Source organism: Centroberyx gerrardi, chromosome 22 (genome assembly GCF_048128805.1).
Source record: "Centroberyx gerrardi isolate f3 chromosome 22, fCenGer3.hap1.cur.20231027, whole genome shotgun sequence".
NCBI classification, from domain to species: Eukaryota; Metazoa; Chordata; class Actinopteri; order Beryciformes; family Berycidae; genus Centroberyx; species Centroberyx gerrardi.
Genome location: NC_136018.1, coordinates 266,251 through 287,933, shown reverse-complemented (window position 1 = coordinate 287,933; position 21,683 = coordinate 266,251). Strand labels below are relative to the sequence as shown.

The 21,683-nt window shown below is 41.0% G+C and overlaps 1 protein-coding gene across 1 annotated transcript; it reads right to left on the bottom strand.

The window, feature by feature from the left end:
* Positions 1-1,156: 1,156 nt before the first annotated feature.
* Positions 1,157-16,031, bottom strand: LOC139910012 (protein NLRC3-like). The gene is made up of 9 exons (XM_078291349.1): positions 16,016-16,031; positions 15,594-15,743; positions 14,867-14,986; positions 13,438-13,562; positions 11,442-13,350; positions 8,341-8,514; positions 7,564-7,905; positions 3,532-3,578; positions 1,157-2,532 (listed from the first exon to the last, which is right to left on the bottom strand). The coding sequence occupies exons 2-9, from the start codon at positions 15,722-15,724 to the stop codon at positions 1,997-1,999; spliced, it is 3,384 nt and encodes a 1,127-aa protein (XP_078147475.1). The 5' UTR covers positions 15,725-15,743; positions 16,016-16,031; the 3' UTR covers positions 1,157-1,996.
* Between the last annotated feature and the right edge of the window lie 5,652 nt (positions 16,032-21,683).

Sequence of the window (21,683 nt, the reverse complement as noted above, 5' to 3'; positions counted from 1 at the left end):
AAAAGAAGAAGTAACAGTTAACGTTACTCGGAATACAGCTGAGTTTCCCAGATTAGCACGCTGTATAGCCTAGCTGCTAGTCAGTATCCACTGAGTGGACTGATAACGTTAATATTAACTTTTTGACTCTGAATGTTTGCTCCCTCAATCCAGATTAATATTGAAAAATATTTTCAAAGAAGGAAAAGGACTGGTCCTGAGGAGGAGCAGGACAGTCTGGACCAGAGGAGCTGAGCAGTAAAACAGAGTAACGTTAGATAATAATGTTACAGGCTGTAATGTAACGATGTAAAGATACAGGAGAACTGACAGCAGAGAGATGCAGCAGGGCAGAACAGCTGATTTCTCTGTAAAAGGAGTCTCATTTCTATTCTTCACCTTGTAGACAAAAGCAACAACAAACAGAACGTGTAAGTTCTGTTATCTTTGACACAAAGTTCTTTAGATATATACAGGTTAGTTATTTGTTTGACAAATGGAACTATTTAAAATGGAAATGGAATACATTAGATAATTTTTCAGCCATCCAGGTAATGGGATCCTTTATTGATATTAGCCTATAAATTGACAATATAAGAGAATACAAGAATAAACATTCATGTTAGGTCCTAATATTGTTTACTAGCCTATTAAAAAAAGTAGTGTAGCATTTTGTTTCTAAAAATTAAGACCACATTTCCCATAAATCGTTGCTTCCTTTTGCAAATAATAGAATAAGAATAGTGCAGAAAGGATATAGCCAATATACATAAACAATATAACAATATAAATATAAAACGATTAAAAAGTGTCTCAATGTCCAAAGTGTCTGAGTGGTGTTATCAAGTGTAGTAAATTTAAATTTGAGTCCGGGGATTATGATTGTGATTAGTGCAAATTCTAGTGCAGGTTATGGGTGAGGAGCAGGGGCTGGGGGGGAGGGGCTATGTGGCTGGGGGGGAGGGGCTATGTGGCTGGGGGGAGGGGCAGGGGCTGGGGGGGAGGGACTATGTGGCTGGGGGGGAGGGGCAGGGGCTGGGGGGAGGGGCTGTGTGGCTGGGGGGAGGGGCAGGGGCTGGGGGGAGGGGCTATGTGGCTGGGGGGGAGGGGCTATGTGGCTGGGGGGAGGGGCAGGGGCTGGGGGGGAGGGGCAGGGGCTGGGGGGAGGGGCTATGTGGCTGGGGGGGGAGGGGCAGGGGCTGGGGGGAGGGGCAGGGGCTGGGGGGAGGGGCTATGTGGCTGGGGGAGGGGCTATGTGGCTGGGGCTGGTGGGAGATGGTCACAGCTGACTGGTGCAGGGGTTGTGGATGATATTAAACAGTCCAATGGCCGCTCGGTCCTGCAACATGGGAGGAGGAGCCTGTGGCTGAAGCTGCTCCTCATCAGCCTGATACTGAAGCAGCACCTTCAACTTGGCATTGCTAACAGACACATGTGTAGGAAACAGCTAAGTAGAAATATACAATATCTATGGAGCTGTGTACAGGAAGATTTGATTAAAATTATTTGATTAAATAACTGGAGATTTCAAACTGTCCTTTCATTCTTCACTTGCACTATCAATAGACAGATATATTGATATAGACATTGATAAACAGGAAAAAGGGAGGGTCATTAATGTCATCAAGAGGAAACTCTCCCGAGTCTGATGAGATATCCCTGATTTCAATGCAACTCGGATAAGCTGTCACACATCTCATTGCGGTTTCAGAAACAACAGTCAGAAAACAGCCAATTAGAAGAGACGGAGGAGCTTAAATGACATCACCAATCGATAGGACACTCTCGAGTCTGATGAGCCGTCAATCTCCTCAATATGGCCTCAGGATTGGTCTCCTGAATCAGACAAGCTGTCACTTGAGGATCAATAAGCAAAGGGGGAGGGGCTTAAATTACACTTTTTGACAACATTAAGATTTTCACACAAACATTTTTAGAACAATAATGTTCAACATTTTCGGAAGCCGATCGAACTGATTAACAACCAAGAATTTGCATAAGATGTTCCAAAATGCTTTCAACCCAGTGCCTGTTCCTGAGAAACTGGCACCAGAACCAGACCAGAACCAGAATACCAGAACCCAAACCCAGGGTAGAGGGGCTCAGTGAATGTGGAGCAGAAGGTGTGGAGGAGTCTCAGTTTGTCAGAAGAGACTTTGTAGAAGGACAGAGTCCCAGCAGACCAGTCCAGATACACTGCTGCTCTGTTAGATCCAGAGGAACAGACAGGGATGATGGTGGATTTCCCACTGTGTCTGGCAACGTAGCAGTTATCAAAGCACTCCAGGGTCCAGGACTGGTCATTGTATCCAAACTGGGATTCAAGATCCCATCCTCTTCTGATTCCTCTGTAAGTCACTGCTATATTAACCGGTCCTCTCCACTCAACCTCCCAGTAACACCGCCCAGTCAGACCCTCTCTACACAGAACCTGAACCTCGTTAAATATCTCTGGGTGATCAGGATCTGTCACCCCCGTCACCTTTCTGTTGTCCTCAGACAGATCGAGGTTTCTGTTTGCTGTGTTTGGATCCAGAGTGAGATGACAGGCATCTGATGGGGAGAAGAAAACACACAACAAATCAGAAATTAGCATTTACTAAGACTCACTTCATCACCTCTCAATCAGTGATGCAGCACATCCAGTATGAAGGCCAGTACCGACTTAAGCCCCGTTCAGAGCAGAAGCTGATCGGCTGCATAGTGCAGCCCGCTTTCTTTCAACGCCCATGTTAATGGATCGGAGTGAACACACTAAGCTCACGGCTTGCGGAGCTGCAGCGATAGTTGCAGTGTCGACTCTATTTTCTCCACTCGCTTGCAGATTTCACAGAAATACACAGTGGAAACACACTGTACTGGAGATGGTCATTGTTGCATCAATACCACAGAAGCAGCTATATATTCAATTATCAACCTACTAATGTCTTTACTGTTGTAAATGTTTAAAATGTACATCAGTACATTTTAAAAGAGAGTCACTGTGGGATGATTTGAAATATCACATGCCAAATGAACATGGGGTCTGCTGTTGAATTATAACTATTATAAGATTAGATGTTAAGTAAATATTTGTGTTAGAGAGAGAGATAGATAGATGATGGATAGATAGATGATGGATAGATAGATAGATGTAAAGTTCCTACATGCATGTCACAACACTAGAAAAAAAAATCCTAACCAAATCCACGTGACTGCGTTGATGCTGACAGAGTCTGTGTAGAAAATGAAGATGGATGATATAAAATGAATCACTGAAGTGGAGAAATACAGGAAGCTGTATGGCTGTCAGCATTGTTTCTATAATGACAACATTAAAAAAGATGGAGCACAATGTCAATCCTGTTTTAATGGGACATTTCTCCTCTGTGTAGAGAATTGTACTCAGTGAGGCTGCTGGATGGCGTAGAAATCTGGTCTGAACAACACTTAGACAGGTATAGGAACACAGATTAATCTGTGTGTGTGTGTGTGCGTGCATGTCTGTGCAGGTGCACGAGAGTGAGATACAGAGAGCTATCAGCAGTGTGCTCATACTGTCTCAGTACTCACATCTTCTAAGGCTGTCAGCCGTAATCCAGTCTTCTTCATTGTCCACCCTGCAGAGATGAACACAACAACACTCAACTCAAACACATCATCATAACATTTGGTTTTGGTTTGGCTTTTGGTTGATCTCAATGACTGTTCTCTCTCTCTCTCCATCATGGAGAGGTTGAACTTCGTTCAGCACCAAAAGCACTTAATCAAACTCCATGGTGCACCTAAAATGAAAATAATCCCACGGCATTCTATCATGACGAATTCAAGCTGTTATTTCATAATTTAGAAGTGTCTCTGTAGAAGTTCCTGTGTGCGACGGAGTGATGGTACCAGGGCCGGCTCTAATTTGCTGGAGGCCCTAGGCAAACTGTTCTGCGAAGGCCAAATTCTACCCACCATCAAGCAATAAAGACTGTGTCAAACAGGCAGGAGGTCAAAACCAGAAAAGGCAAAACTTAGGCAAAGGTATCAAAACGACTGGCAGAGAAACGAGGTCAAAAACTGGCAGGATCAAAACCAGGATAGTAAATAGCGCTCCGCCGCGGAGCTATTTTTAGCACACCAGCTATGACACCAAAAATGTGCGTGAGCCGGAAGTCAGACATAGAATCACCGGCTCAATATAGGGAGTCAATGAGAAACCGAGAAAACACACACTTATATTTCATTTTTCTTTTCCTACAGTAGTTTTTTGTTTTTGGAGTCATGGTGTACATGAAACACTGCTGTTACGGAGTGTGTAACAGTGACAGTAGGTATATGGACCGACCGCATATGGCCGGTGTTAGCTTTATAAATTTCCTGAAACCCAAGACAGAGCTGGACAAGTGCTTACGGTGGATACGAACCTTAATTTTAAGGCACCAGTCACCACAAAAATAAATAAAATGTATTTGCAAATATTGTATATTGCTCTGGTTACGGGGCGACGCGCTGTCTCTCTTTCGCTCTGAAACTTTTATGCACTTTGAACAGTTCCACAGAGATCAATAGCGGACAATAAGAGAGAGAGAGAGAGAGAAAGATTTGGTCACCCTACCTAAACCTATTTACTCGCGCTACAATAAAAATCCTGCCGGAAGATGAAGTTGTTGGAGCTTTTGCAGCAGGAATGTGAAGTTATTCCAGACAGGACGATGGATTAGTAAAATGGTCTTTGAACATATTTTCTATCAGAAATAAAGTTTACTATTATTATTACTGAATTAAAAAACTCCTCCCTTGCTCTTGCTAACCCTGTCTGTCTCTCTGCTTTCCGCTCTCCGGGCCTGCATGGTCCGTGTATTTTTTGGTCTTTGTATTTTCTTTTCAGAAACAGAAATAAAAAAAATGAAAAACGAATGGTGATTTGATTTTCATTTCAAAATCCAAAAATGAAAAACAGAAATACAAGGCATTTTTCGTTTTCCTGGTCAGAAACTAACCTGTAGATTAATTCATCTTTCCTCCCGTTCCTCGGAAGTCCACGGCACTGTAACCATCGTTTTAGTTGCAGTATACTTTGGACTTCAAGCTCACCAGTAAATTTTGCCCCGGGAACCTCATCTGGTGTTAAAAGTGCTGGGCTAGGGCGCCCTGGTGACTCACTGAGTAGAGCGTGTACCATATAAGGCTCAGTCTTTCCCGCAACGACCCGGGTTCGAATCCAGTCCGTGGTCATTTGCTGCATGTCCTCCCGTACCTTCCTGACTATCTCTGTCAATAAAGCATAAAATGCCTAAAAATAAGTCTTTAAAAAAAAAAAAAATTGCTGGGCTGGAGTTGGCATTTGTATTGGGAGATGGTGACTAATTCATTTTCATCAATGGCACGAAGCCCAAGGCACAAGGTGTTTGTCTGACTTCCGGTTAAGAAGCACAAATATGACGCGTCCGCAGCGGAGCGCTATTAACAGGCTGGCAGAAAAAGAGCTGGAACCGATTGGGGAAACCACTAGACGATCTGGTAGAGAACAGAATGGACTGGTAAATTAAGCAATATCACACGAGAGGGAGTGCTGTTGTACTGTATATCAGCACGGCTGTGATTCGGTCGTAGGCTGAAGATAATCAATGGAACAGGGAGTGGAAAACAAGACTTTGGCTGTGGTCGAATTGTCTTTTTTGCTTAGGAAGGTTCCTAACTGAGGGAAATGACCCAGAAGTATCTAAGTGGCAGCCATGATAAGAGCTGTTCGAATTCTCTAAATGCTAAGGAAAGGTGCTTCAATGCTTCCTTACTTAGCTCCTTTAGCATAGGATACACTGGACCATCCTTTACGAAAGGAAAGGAGATAATGTCGTCCCACAATTCCTTGCGGCAGCAACATTTAAAGCGACGCACCATTCGGCCGTTCACGAAAACAAACGATCATGACCGACAAGGGACGCAGATCATCAAGCAAGTTACCGTTGCTTATTAAGCATTTTCCATCTTATGCCATAACTTGCTAATATGCTTATATGTTTTGAACTTTCAACAATATGTTAAACCCATAGAGGCGAACTATGAACGTTACGCTGCTGTTGTAAAATGATCAAAGTGAAGTTAACGTTGTAGCGTAACCCATGTTCAGTTTGCATTAATTATTTCTTCATTCTGAGCGTTGTTGTATTGCCGGCCTTTAGGAATATCATTAATTAATTTTACTTCAGTCACAGATGCTGAAGCCCTTGCCTTAATAAAGGCCTGAATCAGCCATAACAACTTCAAAGCACAATCAAGTCAACATTTCAAGGTGTTTACTGAGTTGTGTGGAGGTTCTTAAGATATTATATGCATAGGCTTATAATCAGATCATAATCAGCATATTAACCATAACACAGAAGTCTGTCTTTCAAGAAAAAGGGATATGAGACGTTTTTAGCCAGATGATGTTTTTAATTCAACATGTTTGAAACTTAAGAATGATGATATACAGTAGTAGATTTGTAGGCCTAACATGTTATGCCTATCTTGCATGAATTTAACAATAATTTTCATACAATCATACTAATTGGGATTCATGTCGATAAATATGAGCGGACAGGAGGCTGAGCGTGAGCAACCATTCTCAATGTGACAACCATTTCGTTTCACTTTTGTGACTGGTAGCCTATATTCCTTTTTTATTTCAATTCCAACCTTGGTGATGAAGCAATATTTTTCACCGGGTTGTCCACGTTTATATAGCCTGCATGAAACAACACGGTAAGAACGCACGGGGCGAAGTATCTAAGATGCTTTTAGTAGTCCATCTTCAGAACATTGTAGTTTCACACAGCAGACCCACGTCATTAACATACGCCGTCGCATAATTACGCAGCCTAGTGTAAGAGCAGTCGGATTCTCTTAGCACTGCGTTGTCTTTTCCTAAGTCCTTATGAATTCTCCTTCACATCTTTCCTTGACCTCATGACGTTTTCCAATGAGGTCGAGGAAAAGTGGTTAGGAATAGGAGTTAGGACGTATTTTTTTTGACTATTTGACCGCAGCCCAAGACAGACAACACAGAGAGAAGGAAAGAGCGAGAGAGAGAGAGAGTGAGAGAGAGAGAGAGAGAGAGAGAGAGAGAGAGAGAGAGAGAGAGAGAGAGAGAGAGAGAGAGAGAGAGAGAGAGAGAGAGAGAGAGAGAGAGAGAGAGCTCAAAGAGATGATCAGCAGGTCAAGAGGTGGTTCTGGCAGAGGTACTGAGAGGTAATGTGGCTCTCTCTTGTGTGGACATGAGCTTAAAATAAGGACTTTCAAGGGGCCTCAGCCAATAAGATCCATCTCTTGCTGGGGGAGGGGGGGCCTCCCCCGAATCAGTGCTTTTGATCACTGGTACGTAATGTATCCACTTAGAATGGTGACACATTTATTTATTTTCAAAAGTAGAAAAAAAAAAAGAATGGATGCGTAAGACTCTAGGCATTTGCCTGTTCAGCCTAAAATCCTTTTGAACAGCCATCGATATGGTTATATATTTACCAGGAAATGCTGGATCTTTGGTTTGATGCTAACTGTGTTTAGCACAATGCTGCCACTAACTGAGACCAAACAATGGAATTAGTCAACATGGATTGACTCCAACCCTCTACTGACCTCAGAGTCTCCAGTCTACAGTGTGGACTCTCCTGAAGATCAGACAGCAGCTTCACTCTTGAATCCTGCAGCAGCTTCACTCCTGAATCCTGCAGCAGCATCACTCCTGAATCCTGCAGCAGCTTCACTCTTGAATCCTGCAGCAGCTTCACTCCTGAATCCTGCAGCAGCATCACTCCTGAATTCTGCAGCAGCATCACTCTTGAATCCTGCAGCAGCTTCACTCCTGAATCCTGCAGCTTGTTGTTCCTCAGGTCCAGCTCTCTCAGATGGGAGGAGTTGGACTTCAGAGCTGAGGCCAGAGAAGCACAGCTGCTCTCTGACAAGCTGCAGCCACTCAATCTGAATAAAGAATAAAACATGTAGCTATAAAATAAAATATTTCTGGATAGAAATCCTGCTTAAAACCATCCAGTGTTTCATAATCCCATCAGAGCTGTGGAGGCTTTAAATGTAAAATATTCTAGAATATTCTAAAATTTCATGCTCAACTCTTAATGACAACATGCTGCTGCTCGAATAAATATGTAGAGACTGAAGAGTGAATTGTGGTGTGTAGGTTTTTCATTGTTATATTAAGGTTTTAAATATCTAGGTCAACATGGCTATACCATGATCAAAGAGCTTTATCATTATACTAGTGAATAGGCTTCACCATTAAGCTAGACAGTATGGATGACAATAATATCAGGCTTTTACAGATGTCTTCAAATTAAGTGTCACTACAATATTTATATAATATTCATGTCAACACAGAAATAAATGATGCTGTCTGACCTCAGAGTCTCCAGTCTACAGTGTGGACTCTCCAGTCCAGCAGACAGCAGCTTCACTCCTGAATCCTGCAGATAGTTTTGACTCAGGTCCAGCTCTCTCAGATGGGAGGGGTTGGACTTCAGAGCTGAGGCCAGGACTTCACACTGAGTCTCTGAGAGTCCACAGTCAGAAAGTCTGTAATTACAGATTTAATGTAAATTCAGTGATTATCAAACCAGAGACACAACATACCAATCACAATTTATACTGCATGATAACAACAACAATAATAATAATATTAATAATAATAATAATAATAATAATAACAACAATAATAATGAAGGAGTAAATGTTCAAAAAAGGTCTCAATATATAATATACGCAGAAACCTAGAAAATGTGCTCAGTAGAGCACAGACTTCCTCCATGTGTGACAACCAAGCGGCCAAAACCACGGGTGAACTTTGAAGGCAACAAGGAAGTGGCTGAAAGCTGCAATTCCTCTAATGTCCACTAGAGTCCGGCTCCAAAAAGACTCCAAATCCCGCCCAACTCCATGCAAGTCAATGGGACCACAACTCAACTTCTCACTCTAAATATAACGTCACTAAATTTATAAGAGATTTTGCTCTCAGTAGCTAATTTCACTTCTTCTAATATGTGTACTTATGGAGATTTTCAAAATAATTGTCATTAACAGATATAACGGTTATAAAACAGGGTTGTTTTCCAAGTGATTGACAGGTCGTTTGTCCAGTGATCAACAGGTCACCAATTATGGACCAATAATCAACCAACCATAACCAACCTTTATACCAAGTTTTGCGCAAATCTGTGCCCAACTTCTAGAGATATCCTGCTAACAGGCGGACGCACGGACAAACACACAGACGTGGGTGAAAACATTACCTACTTGGTGGAGGTATCGAGGAAAATAATGCATAAATGTGACTAAAAAGAAAAATGACATAAAAGCAATTCTGCCCCGACTCCTTATTTTCACTTTCTATGGACTGAGTATTTTAGTTATAGTGACCCCTACTGGTGCAGTTCCCTGTGCTGTTGACCCTCTCATTGGTTATATCCACCGTTTTTGTTGAGGGGAAAGCAAGCAACAAGACATTCACTCTCGTTTACTCTTTATTTGCCCTACGCATTATCCATGAGTGTCTTGTTTACAAGAACAATCTACCAATTTTGTAAGCATTATTTTGTGAGGATGTACATTTTATGATTTATTTTTATTAGATTCTAGTGCAGTGCCCGTTCAAAATAGGCGTAGGCTATCAGTCGCTTGCTTTGAGCCCCGCTGCTGCACAGAGCGCTGTTCGCTTGTTTATTCAAAGTTTATTAATATTGAATGTGTCATGTGTCCAATCAGACACTGCAGGTCCTTGGGTCCCCAGCAATACACCCGCCAAGTGTGAAGTAGATCGGACGAACAGTTCTCGAGATATGCGAAGGACACACACACAGACAGAGATTCCTTGCTTTATAGTATGATAACCTTTTAGGTTACAGCCAAAATGAAGAAATCTTCCTGTACTGTACTGACATATTGCCCACAAGATTTCTCAAGGAAGTATTTGAATCTGTCCATATATATTATCAATTATCAATAGCTCGTTAAAAATTGGTCCTGTCCCTGCCTATGTTAAGCATGCTATTGTTCAACCACTTCTTCAGAAGCGTTCTCTAGATCCTAACTCCCTGAACAACTACAGACCAATTTCCAAACTCCCTTTTTACCTCAGCCAAGGAGGTTATGTTTTCGGTGCCGTTTGTTTGTTTGTCTGTTAGCAGGATTACGTAAAAACTACTGGGCCGATTTTCATGAAACTTTGTGGAAGGGTGTAGCATGGGCCAAGGAAGAACCCATTAAATTTTGGAGCGGATCCGGATCCGACTCACGAAATTTACATATTATAGCAGACTGGACTATTTGCCTTGGCGGAGGTCTGCGCTCTCCGAGTGCCCTTCTAGTCTATCCAAGGTTTTGAAAAAAAAACCAGTGACCGACCAGGTGACTGCTTATATGATAGAAATGGACTCTTTGAGAAGTTTTAGTCTGGTTTTAGAGCTCTCAGTTTTAGTTCTTTTAGACTTTGGTGCTGCATTCGATACTGTTGATCACTATATTCTGCTTGATCGTCTTAAACACTGGATTAGCATCTCTGGTAGTGTTTTTTATTGTTTTTACTCCTACCAGCAAGATAGGACTTTTAGTGTTGCCATTGGTGACACAAGGTCTGTGCAAAGATGACCTGTGGGATACCCCAGGGGTCTGTCCTCAGGCCAATTTTATTTTCCATCTATATGCTACCCCTGGGGTATATCATTCACAAGCATAATATCAGTTTCCATTGTTATGCAGATGACACAGCTGTACCTCTAGATACACTCCATGACTACCTTCTAGACTTTCAAAGTGCACAAGAATTGACAGATTAATATTAACGACCCTCTGTTCCGATTGGCTAACCGTTTCAAGAGTGAAACGTGAGACGCCGCGGCCCGGCGGCTACAGGTAGGGAAAACTCTCCGGTAATAAACAATGACAACCGCTCAACCGTTTTGAAAAAAACACTTTGTTAGTCTATTATTTCTTACAGAAATGATAATGAGCGAACCTTTGTGACGCCACAAAGTTACGGAAGTCCAAACGGCTCGTTTAGAGGCTCGCTTTTCTAATATGGATTGTGTGGATTTAGTTTTGATACTTTCACCATGTTTAGATACACATCCAACTCCTTTATCATCACAGAGGCAAGGGGAGTCCTGCTTTACACCATATGGAACCTTTAACACTTATTACAGCTAAACAGAATAACTGCGTTCACCACCATGATAACTGTAAAAACAGCCAACTAAAAACTAGAAGTGGGTAGAAGTGTACCTTTGCTGTCACAGCATTTATGACAATTCAAGAACATTTTTGGCCAATCACAACTGAGTTGTAATCTTTGGAATAAACAAGAGTACCAATGCTATGTAGAATAACATTTTATAGTGTGCCTGTTTGAGGAACTATGTATTTTCATTATAATTCTGATGTTTTATGATGTCAGATATGAAGGTATTTCTACACTGTTTTATACTATTGATATTCACATCAGGACTAACCGAGCCTTCCTGCAGTTCCTCACAGCTGGGATCAGTCTCCGTCGTCCCTCCACAGATGTGTTGTACTCCTTCAGGTCCAACACATCCAGAACCTCCTCTGACATCTGCAGCATGTAGGCCAGAGCTGAGCAGTGGATCTCAGAGAGTTCCTTCTCTGATCTGTTCTCTGACTTCAGGAACTGTTGGATCTCCTGATGTATTGACTGGTCGTTCATCTCCATCAAACAGTGGAAGATGTTGATGCTTCTATCAGGAGAGAAATTGTAGGTGTTCATCTCCTTCAGGTTGCTGATGGCTCTCTGGATGCTTTCTGGTCTGCTCTCTGTCCGACCCAGCAGGCCTCCTAAGAGACTCTGGTTGGACTCCAGTGAGAGGCCATGAAGGAAGCGGACAAAGAGGTCCAGGTGGCCATTTTTACTGTCCAAGGCTTTGAACATTGCTGTCTTCAGGAAGGCATCCAGGGATTGTTCACTTCTGCCATATCTACCCCAGTCTTTTCCCAGGAATGTGTCCAGTACTTTCGTGTTTGCAGATTTATCAAAGACACCATCATGAAAATCATCATCCAGGGATGATTCACTGTCATCATAGTCCGAGTCTTCAATGCATGTCATCAGTACCTTCTTATCCCTGTTTGTGTAACAGTGGAACATGTAGACTGCAGCGAGAAACTCCTGAATGCTCAGATGAACAAAGCAGTAGACCGTTCTCTGGAAGAGCACACACTCTCTTTTGAAGATCTCTGTGCACACTCCTGAGAACACCAAGGCCTCTCTGACATCAAGACCACACTCCTCCAGGTCTTCTTGGTAGAACATGAGGTTGCCTTTCTCCAGATGTTCAAACGCCAGCCTCCCCAGCTTCAGAAGAACTTCCCTATCAGTCTCCATCAGCTCCTGTTGACTCATCTCATGTCTCTCATCATACTTCTGCTTCTTCCTCTCTGTCTGAACCAGCAGGAAGTGTGAGTACATCTCAGTCAGGGTCTTGGGCAGCTCTCCTCTCTGGTCTGTAGTCAACATGTGCTCCAGAACTGTAGCAGTGATCCAACAGAAGACCGGGATGTGGCACATGATGTGGAGGCTCCTGGATGCCTTGATGTGTGAGATGATTTTGCTGGCCAGCTCCTCATCATTGGATCTCCTCCTGAAGTACTCCTCCTTCTGGGGGTCAGTGAACCCTCGTACTTCTGTTACCCTGGCAACACATGTAGGAGGGATCTGATTGGCTGCTGCAGGTCGGGAAGTTATCCAGAGGAGAGCCGAGGGAAGCAGATTCCCCTCGATGAGGTTTGTCAACAGCACGTCTACTGATGATGTCTGTGTGACATCAGACACAACCTCATTGTTGTGGAAATCCAATAAAAGTCTGCTTTCATCCAGGCCGTCAAAGATGAACACAACTTTACAGACAGAGAGCTTCTCTGCTGTGACCGTCTGTAATGTTGGATGGAAAACATGGAGCAGCATGAGAAGACTGTACTGCTCATCTTTGATCAAGTTCAGCTCCCGGAACGAAAGCAGAATCACAAGACTGACATCTTGATTTTCCAAGCCCTCTGCCCAGTCCAGAGTGAACTTCTGCACTGAGAAGGTTTTTCCAATGCCAGCAACGCCCTTCGTCAGAACTACTCTGATGTGTGTCTCTTGGCCAGGTAAGGGTTTAAAGATGTCGTGGCACTTGATTGTAATGTCATGGAGGGTCTTCATCTTGGATGCTGTCTCCAGCTGCCACACCTCATGTTGGGTATTAACCTCTTCACTCTGTCCCTCTGTGATGTGGAGCTCAGTGTAGATCCTGTTGAGGGGGGTTCCAGTTCCTGCTCCAGCAGTTCCTTCTGTCACAGATTCACATCTCCTTCTCAGACTGATCTTATGCTCGTCTAAAACCTCCTGCGGACCGCCGTCTGCTGGAAGAGAAGAAGGAATAAGAAAGTGTTTAATAAATATGCTATTGTTTCCTGGTTTTAGAAAAATAGACAGACCCCCAGTCTTACTTTGTGTGATGCTGGTTTGACTGGGTGTCTGCAGTCCAGGTCTTGTTCTGGATCTTTCTCCACACTGGGGACAGGCAGAGTCTCCTGATGCACCAGACTGGTCCCAGTATGAGGTGATGCACTGTCTGCAGAACCAGTGTCCACAGAAAAACGACAAAATAGTTATAGCAAAATAGAATAAATCAACCATTTTTCTACATGGACATTTTCAGAAATTTAACAAATGTTTGATTCTTTTCCAACAAAGCCCTGGGAAACTTGACTTGAGCAGCATTTTTTCCCCTGATGTCACAGTTGAGTATTTTTCTGACAGACCAGAGAGGCCATTTGCTGGATATAGACGCTGGTTTTGGAGAGGCAGCTGAAGCATCCTAAGTTATAGCTGTGGCCAGGGAGGATTTTACCTTTGTGAGCTGTATTTAAAGGTTTTTAGCTTACAATTGGAGCCAATGACTTCCGGGTTGACGGCTAAAAAGGGAACGTGGGAAGTCAGAAAGTAACGGGAGTAGAGCAAACACATTGTTGATTTTGTTATTTTCATAGGATTTGTTGACGGTAAACAATGCATTAAAAAACACCGGCCTTATCCTTTAAGATGTGTTGGTGCACCGGTTTCAGGGATTCCATCGGCGTATGCAATTGCCTTCAATTCTGAAGGTTTAATTCCCAACTTCTGCCAAGAAGATTCCTACTGTGAGTTAAGTTTTAATTTTTAGCTAAAGTTTTTCTTATTGAACCATGACCAAAGCCTTCCACTAAGCTTAACCAAGTTGTTTTAGTTTCCTAAACTGTTTCCTAAACCGTTTAGCCAACTGTTATCTGAAAATGCCGTGTCCACTTCATGTTATTGTTACAGAATCCAGTTCCTGGTGGAGGAACGTAATCTTCACATAATTTGTGTCCACAACACGTAATCTGTGTATCAGACTTCATGCTCATTCACAAAATTTTATGAGATGACGCTGATAACATTAGTTATATCGTTAGCTGGTAAAGCATTGGCTAATTTTGCAATCCAATGTTAATGTTGCTTTATTATCCAATTTTTTTAAATTAGGATTTTTTTTAAATTATGAATGGTGCAGTAATATATACACTTTTGTTGTACATTCACGTAAAGCATCAGGCACCAAGCGCCTTCAACCACATTCCCATCCTGTAATCTCCCCGCTCATTCATCCTCCCTAAACATCCAATTACATTACAAGGTGTAAGAACACTGCTTCTTTTTCAACCTGGCGGACTTTATTAAATCCCAAAAGGTAACAAAACAACATAACTGAAGAGAAATTACAGATTTCAGTTTAGCTCTACAATCCTCTCTGTGTGTAATGTAACAATACAGTGAAGCAAATCTAAGCAGCGTTTTGCCTTCCTCCTCATTTAATCAGGTTCCATCAGGCAGGTTTACAGTAACCAGTCCTCTTACTTTGTGTCTGAGGGTCCAGGTTCATTACTGAAGTCTAGAGGTTCTCCTTTGGACCGGTCAGTCTTCATAGACAGACAGCTGGGTGCTGGAGACTCTGCTCTCTGCCTGTGGTACTGACCTCTGGAAATATAAATGTTTTATACATATCATTAGTTCTAGACTTCCCTATACAATCAATCATTGAAAACATTAGATAAAAAAAAACTATAAAATGGCATCACAGCCATATCTTGAAAAAGTACAACCTACTTAGTTTTGAGAGTTTTATTCAGTTTTCCTATCATAAACTTTTTTTTCAAATGCTTAAATAAATTGGTTCCAGAGAAACTAAGTAGATGTATTAGTAGACAAGAGGGCAATCGAGTCACCAGAAGTGTAACTGAGGGCAACTGCAGGGAGCCACACAGTAGGACTGCTTTTGCACAGTCAGCATTCTCTGGAATGAACGATCAGGCTTGTGCTCACTTGTAGACAGTCCTTATTTATGTTTTTAAGATTAATTGATTACGGCATAAAACAACCAATTAATTAGATTATAAATGCATTTCTAAATCTCTTGTTGTGTCGTGATATTATGTGTAAACATTCATCAATTAAAGTTAGAATTAGGCCAAGTTTAACTAAACTAGTGAGTTTTATTTGATTAATAAAATGTCTGTAGATTTTCAAAAAATATTTCCTCATTCAATGACATCAGGTAGACTTCCAGTATAACCAGTCCTCTTACTTTGTGTCTGAAGGTCCAGGTTCATTACTGAAGGCTGGAGGAATATCTTTAGACCGGTCAGTCTTCATAGACAGACAGCTGGGTGCTGGAGACTCTGCTCTGCCCTCCTCTTCCTCCTCACAAACACTCATCTTCTGGACTTCAGTCAGTCTGAGAGGTAGAACAGAAACAGACACGCACACACACACACACACACACACACACACACACACACACACTGTACAAGGAACCCAGCCAACACTACACTAAACACTAAGTATGTCTAATTAAAAACAGTGTGTATTAAACAGCCAATCAGGACTTTGTTTCCACAGATGAATCAGTGATAAACTGTTCAGTTCATTCTGACTCTTATTCCCTCTACAGTCCACAGGGAGACAACTGACTCAGTAAAATAATAATAATGTTGTAATAACACTCACCCTGCCTCAGCCTTCTGTTTCCCTCCTCCTGCTCTGCTCTGTTTCAAAATGGAGTCTGAACTGACTGCTTCATACTTTAAGTTTCACTCAACAGTTTGTTCCTCCCGTCTCCATTTCGTAGAAATATCTTCTGGTTAGGCTGTGTACGGGGGTGGGGTGCCATGATTTTTCTATAACTACTTTGACCTATATGTTAGTGTGTTGTGAAAGTACTTGTACTGTAATATATGCAGTTGTTGTAGTTTAAAAAGTTTCATATTATGGTATTTTTTCACTATTATTGTAACATTAAACATTAATCTGGGTTCTTGCTGATTGATTATGATGATTAAATACAAATAATAATAATGTTGTAATAACACTCACCCTGCCTCAGCCTTCTGTTTCCCTCCTCCTGCTCTGCTCTGTGTCTCAAAATGGAGTCTGAACTGACTGCTTCATACTTTCACTTTCACTGTTCCCTCCCTGTTCTCATGAACCTGGATCACATGATCCGTGTGGCTGCTGCCCTCTCCATCTCCTGTCAGTTAGTGTGTGTGTGTGTGTGTGTGTGTGTGTGTGTGTGTGTGCAGATCAGCTTTTTGTTGAGATTTGTTTAGAAGAAACAGTCTTGTATTGAATACGGATTGAAAAATGCAAATTACTGATCCTTTTTTTTAATTAAAGCTTTACACATCAGCTTTGGAACGGCAGTAAATGTAGTGAGTTTGTACAAATATAAATATATTCAACCCCCCTTCCTCCAACCTAAACAAGCTGCACACAAACACGCAAAGCGATACTGGAGTAGCACAATAACAAAAGTTAAACAATAAACAAAAAGAAAATTAATAATTGTAACTTAAAGGAATATTTCCCCCAAAAATGAAAATTCTCTCATTACCCCCCCCCCTCCCCCCCCCCATGCCAGCTGAGACTCTGGTGAAGTCTGTTAGTCCATATAACAGTCCCGGAGCTTCAGCAGGACTCCATAGCAGCCTTCTCCAAAACAACTGAAGTCTTTGAGGACCAATCTTTTCTTTCTTACATTTTTCTTATTCTTTTTTTATGTTGACACCTGCACCAAAAGAAATTCCTTGTACATTGTACTTGCCGAATAAAATTTTCTGATTGTGATTAGAGTTCTAAACTAGTAAACTTGTTAAACTGGTAAACTTGTTAAACTAGTAAACTTGTTAAACTAGTGAACTTGTTAAACTAGAAACTTGTTAAACTAGTAAACTTGTTAAACTAGTGAACTTGTTAAACTAGTAAACTTGTTAAACTAGAAACTTGTTAAACTAGTGAACTTGTTAAACTAGTAAACTTGTTAAACTAGTGAACTTGTTAAACTAGTAAACTTGTTAAACTAGAAACTTGTTAAACTAGAAACTTGTTAAACTAGTAAACTTGTTAAACTAGTAAACTTGTTAAACTAGTGAACTTGTTAAACTAGTAAACTTGTTAAACTAGTGAACTTGTTAAACTAGTAAACTTGTTAAACTAGAAACTTGTTAAACTAGTAAACTTGCTACCTTCCTCTTCACTTGTCATTGTGGGTCATGTGACCTTCAGCAGGAGAAAGATCAGTCAAAGTGAGACTGGTAACCGGAGAGACTTCTCCGCAGGTACGATTAGCTCAGCTGTTAGCATTTGTCCTTTCATTTGTCCTTCATAGGCCTCCGTACTGCAGTGGCTTTGCTGTGTGTTATTACCTCTGCCAAGGAGGAAATGTTTTCGCCTGCGTTGGACACGGATTTGCACAGAACTTGGTATGAAGCTTGGTTATGCACCAAGGAAGAACTGATTAACTTTTCATGATTGGCCAAAAGGGGGTGCGGTGTTGGGCGTGGCTTATCACCAAAAGGTGCATAACTTACGTGCGGGGTGTTGTCAGACATGGCGGAGGTCTACTGAGCACATTTTCTAGTTTAATTTTAGTTTCTAGCATTTCCAAAATATAGTAATTTGAGAATGCATGGAAGTCAACTGCAATCTTGTAATTTCTATCTTTGAGATGTTTCTCAGAGGGATAAATTTAATGAATCACAATTCACTAACAAAGACCACGCCACTATGAGATGTATTTAGATGGTTTATTGAGGGAAAGAGGGGTCGAGAATGGAGGGATGAATCGAGGGGGTCAAATGAGTTGGGGTCGATGGTTAGCTCGAGGAACCAGGGAATTGAGACTCAGGGTGGGGTCGCTGTCTGGCTGATGGGGAGTCTTCTGGCTCCATCACATCCTCCTGTGGGTCCTGTACTGAGAGAGAAGAGCAAGGGGTCGGGGGGGAGGGATGAGAGAACTGAGACATACAAGAGAGAGAAAAGGTCATGGTTAGGCGCGTTTAAATAGGGTGGAGCAGGAAATTGAATGTGTGCTTGAGGCGTGGTCTTGTTCCCGAACTTTAGTTATAATAATACTAACTTCAATACTGGAATATTCTCATTTTAGTAAACTGAAGGAAATCGAGCACTTACAGCCCACTTTCCTTTGCTCGGTCTTGATCTGGGTGTGTCCCTACGTGGTAAAGTGTACCTGGCCCTTAACCCTTTGCTGACTTAAGCTGACTTTACCCTTAAATTTCCCCTTAAGCAGCTTCAAAGTTAGAAAAAAAAAAAAATCCTAACTGTACAACAACATCACATATATATTCTGTATCTGATCGTTCTAACGCTTTCTTGAAGCTCTAGCTGCTTATATTGAATGAAATATTGAAATACAAGATGCCATGTTTTTATGGCTGCACCATTACATCAAATGGAAAAAATGTAGATGTTTGTGCATCATTATAAACACATTTCCCTGCAATTCAGCATGACACATTTGGTGTCTTTGGAAAACTTGCTATCTTGACTAGAATTTAAAATAAAGTTCTGTGGGTTTGAACAAAGCTCGGCCGTGCGACCTGCGTTTGTAATGATGGAGCCAGTGGTGGGGGCGTTAGGGAAGAAGAGGTTAAACGATTACTAACTGCATTCGTCACCTTCTCTGGTCACCAAGGTGTAAGGCAAATCAGAGAAGGATTATATCTTATCTTACACAATTGTCCTAAAGGGCTACCCTAACTTGCTAATGGGAAATACAGAGCTGATACCAATTTTGTGCAGCGTTCCCAAATGTTATCGGCACACTGGATTGCACCCACATCAAGTTTGTGCAAGGTGTCGACGTTTAACATAAACTTGCCTTTAATAGACTACTGTGGCCCATTTCTGGAACAATACAAGATCATCCCAAATATTACATTTACAATAAATTAAAAAACAGTGTGAAGCAGACTCTATATGTTTGTTTTTGGGGACAATTACAGAAGATAATTGTAATCACAGTGAGGTGTAATGAACAAGATTGTTGTTTGATTGGAATTGGAGCACTTTCTAGTTTATAAAAGTATACTTGTAAGTACATTTAAAGTTAACTCAAAGTACGCTACCAGTATACTTGATGGGACTGGAATAGTTCATTTAAGTTTATATCTGTATACTTTTAGTATCCTTGAAGTTGACTCACAACTCGACATCATTGTAAATGAGGGCAACCTCAATGGTTCTTCGAGTTTAAATAAAGGTTTGAATGAATGAATGAATGAACATAACAAAGGTTATCTTTTAGTGTCAGTCATAACTAAATTAAAGTGAGGAAACTAGATAAAAAAAACACAGATATAAATGTTTAAAGGCACAAGTCCTCAACTAAAAACTGAGCTGAAAGTCTCCAAACCAACTGAGCTGCAAGTGTAAACCTGACAAGAATAAAGCTCTTCTGCCATCTAGTGGAGAAACTCTGCTGCTGCAGCCTGTTTCCTGACCCACTGACCAGTTTCACTGTTTTCACTCAGTGTTTTGAATCAAATATTAGTCTTCAAAACTCTAAATATGGCTCAGTAATAACTTTATGGTTTACACTTTATGGTTTACAGTTTTTTTTTCTGCCCAAAGCAACATTAAGCAATTTTTTTCTTTACCTTCAGTTAACTATAACTAAAAGAGGTGTGGAAAGTATACTGATCAATAAGATCCATTAATGGTTGACTTTAAAAGGATAAAAAAAAGGAAAAGGAAAAGGATTGAGCTGAGAGAAATCTGCTATTGGCTATATGGAGAGAAAGAAAAAAGAATACATAATTAAATAAATAAATGAAATGACAACATGAATAAATGACTAAATAAAAAATAAAAATAAAATAAAAAGTAAGCTATTCACCTGATTAACCTCCAGTGTAATTTAGTAATACAACAGTTTATTCTGCTTGCAGCTTCATCTCAGTGAGTCTTTCACCTCTTTCTTCTCTTCCTTTCCTTCCAGCTCACAGTCTGTTCTGTTCCTTCCTTCCTTCTGAAAGTCTTGTGTCATAACTGGAATCATAATTCTGACTAGAGCTGGTGGTATTTTTTGAGCTGCAGTGTGCTTTCATGAATCGCTTTCACCATATGCAAATGATCCATAGGGGTTGGAGTGGAGGAAACCTCATCACCTTTTATATTGATTTGTTTTGCTCACCGTTCAACTGATAAAATGTTTCTCTGACATATAGAGCTGGAGCGTATGCAGATTAGAAAAAAATTCAAAGTCTCTGGCATATGTACAGCATGAGATCCACATGACCTGGGAGTCTAATATTTCCTATGTCACTTTTGTGTTGTTTTTTATTAATTCATTCATAGTTATTGCGCTCCCCGCAGAATCTCTCGCATGCTGCTTGGATCCATTGGGGACCCTGACCCTCAAGAGCAGAGCCTTTTCCGCCAAATGCAACTGTAGAACCATTAGTGCTATAATGGTCCAATCTCCTTTGACGTAAGTGTCTCTGACTGAGCTTTTGTAATGTAGTGTTATATAGGTCGACGAGCGATGGACGAGAATAAATGCACTTGGTTCTTCTAATCTACACACGGTTCTCATTGAATGAGAGACACTCTTGTTCACTTTCATGAGTGTAGGCGGCCCTCTAGTGGTATTTGGTAGACATTACATCGTTCACAACTCTCCTAAGTGTATCAATATCAACGCACGAGAATCATGTGGAGCCAACACACTGCCACCACTAGATGGAGACAAAACATCACTGATGAGCACAGAGGAACAATTCAGCTCTTTATTGTTAGTAGAAGTAGTAAAATAAGTAATCTTAGTAGTAGCAGCAATTAGAGAACTGTTGGTCAACACAACTTGTAAATACTAAACAATAATCCTTTGAAGTAACAAATATGAAACATAAATCTTAATCCATCAATACTTTCCAATAGTTCTTCCTTTGGGCGACCTCGTTACCTGATTTAAATGTAAAGGCACTTTATAAAGATGAAATTGAAATTTAATTGCAAGGCCTTTCACTGAAATCATTCCTGCAATTACAAAAATATTTTCTTATCCTTCAAACAATCTGAACTCAATCTCTGATTATAAAACTAAAATTTTAAATAAAATTTGAACCTGCTAGAAAACCTTTTCTTGAAGGCTTCTACTCTTGAATGCAAGAGATTGGACAGGATTCACATTTACGCTTTTACTGTTTGTACTGTAATTTGTTGACCATGTCATTGCGATACAGAAAAGAAAAAGACAAGACTGTTTCACAGCACTGCATAGCACAAAGGAAAAAAATACAAAATTAGAAATGCAAACATCTATATATGCTTGCCAATTGAAGGTTCATGAGATGCACCTCTGAGCTATTTTAGAGAA

What these genes read in the sequence shown, in the direction of transcription:
- LOC139910012 (XM_078291349.1), bottom strand. Translation starts at nt 15,724, where the DNA reads ATGAGTGTTTGTGAGGAGGAAGAGGAGGGCAGAGCAGAGTCTCCAGCA. An exon ending in CCTGGACCCTCAGACACAAA is followed by an intron (nt 13,563 to 14,866) that starts GTAAGAGGACTG and finishes CTGGTTCTGCAG; the next exon opens with ACAGTGCATCACCTCATACT. An exon ending in AGGAACTGCAGGAAGGCTCG is followed by an intron (nt 8,515 to 11,441) that starts GTTAGTCCTGAT and finishes CTGTAATTACAG; the next exon opens with ACTTTCTGACTGTGGACTCT.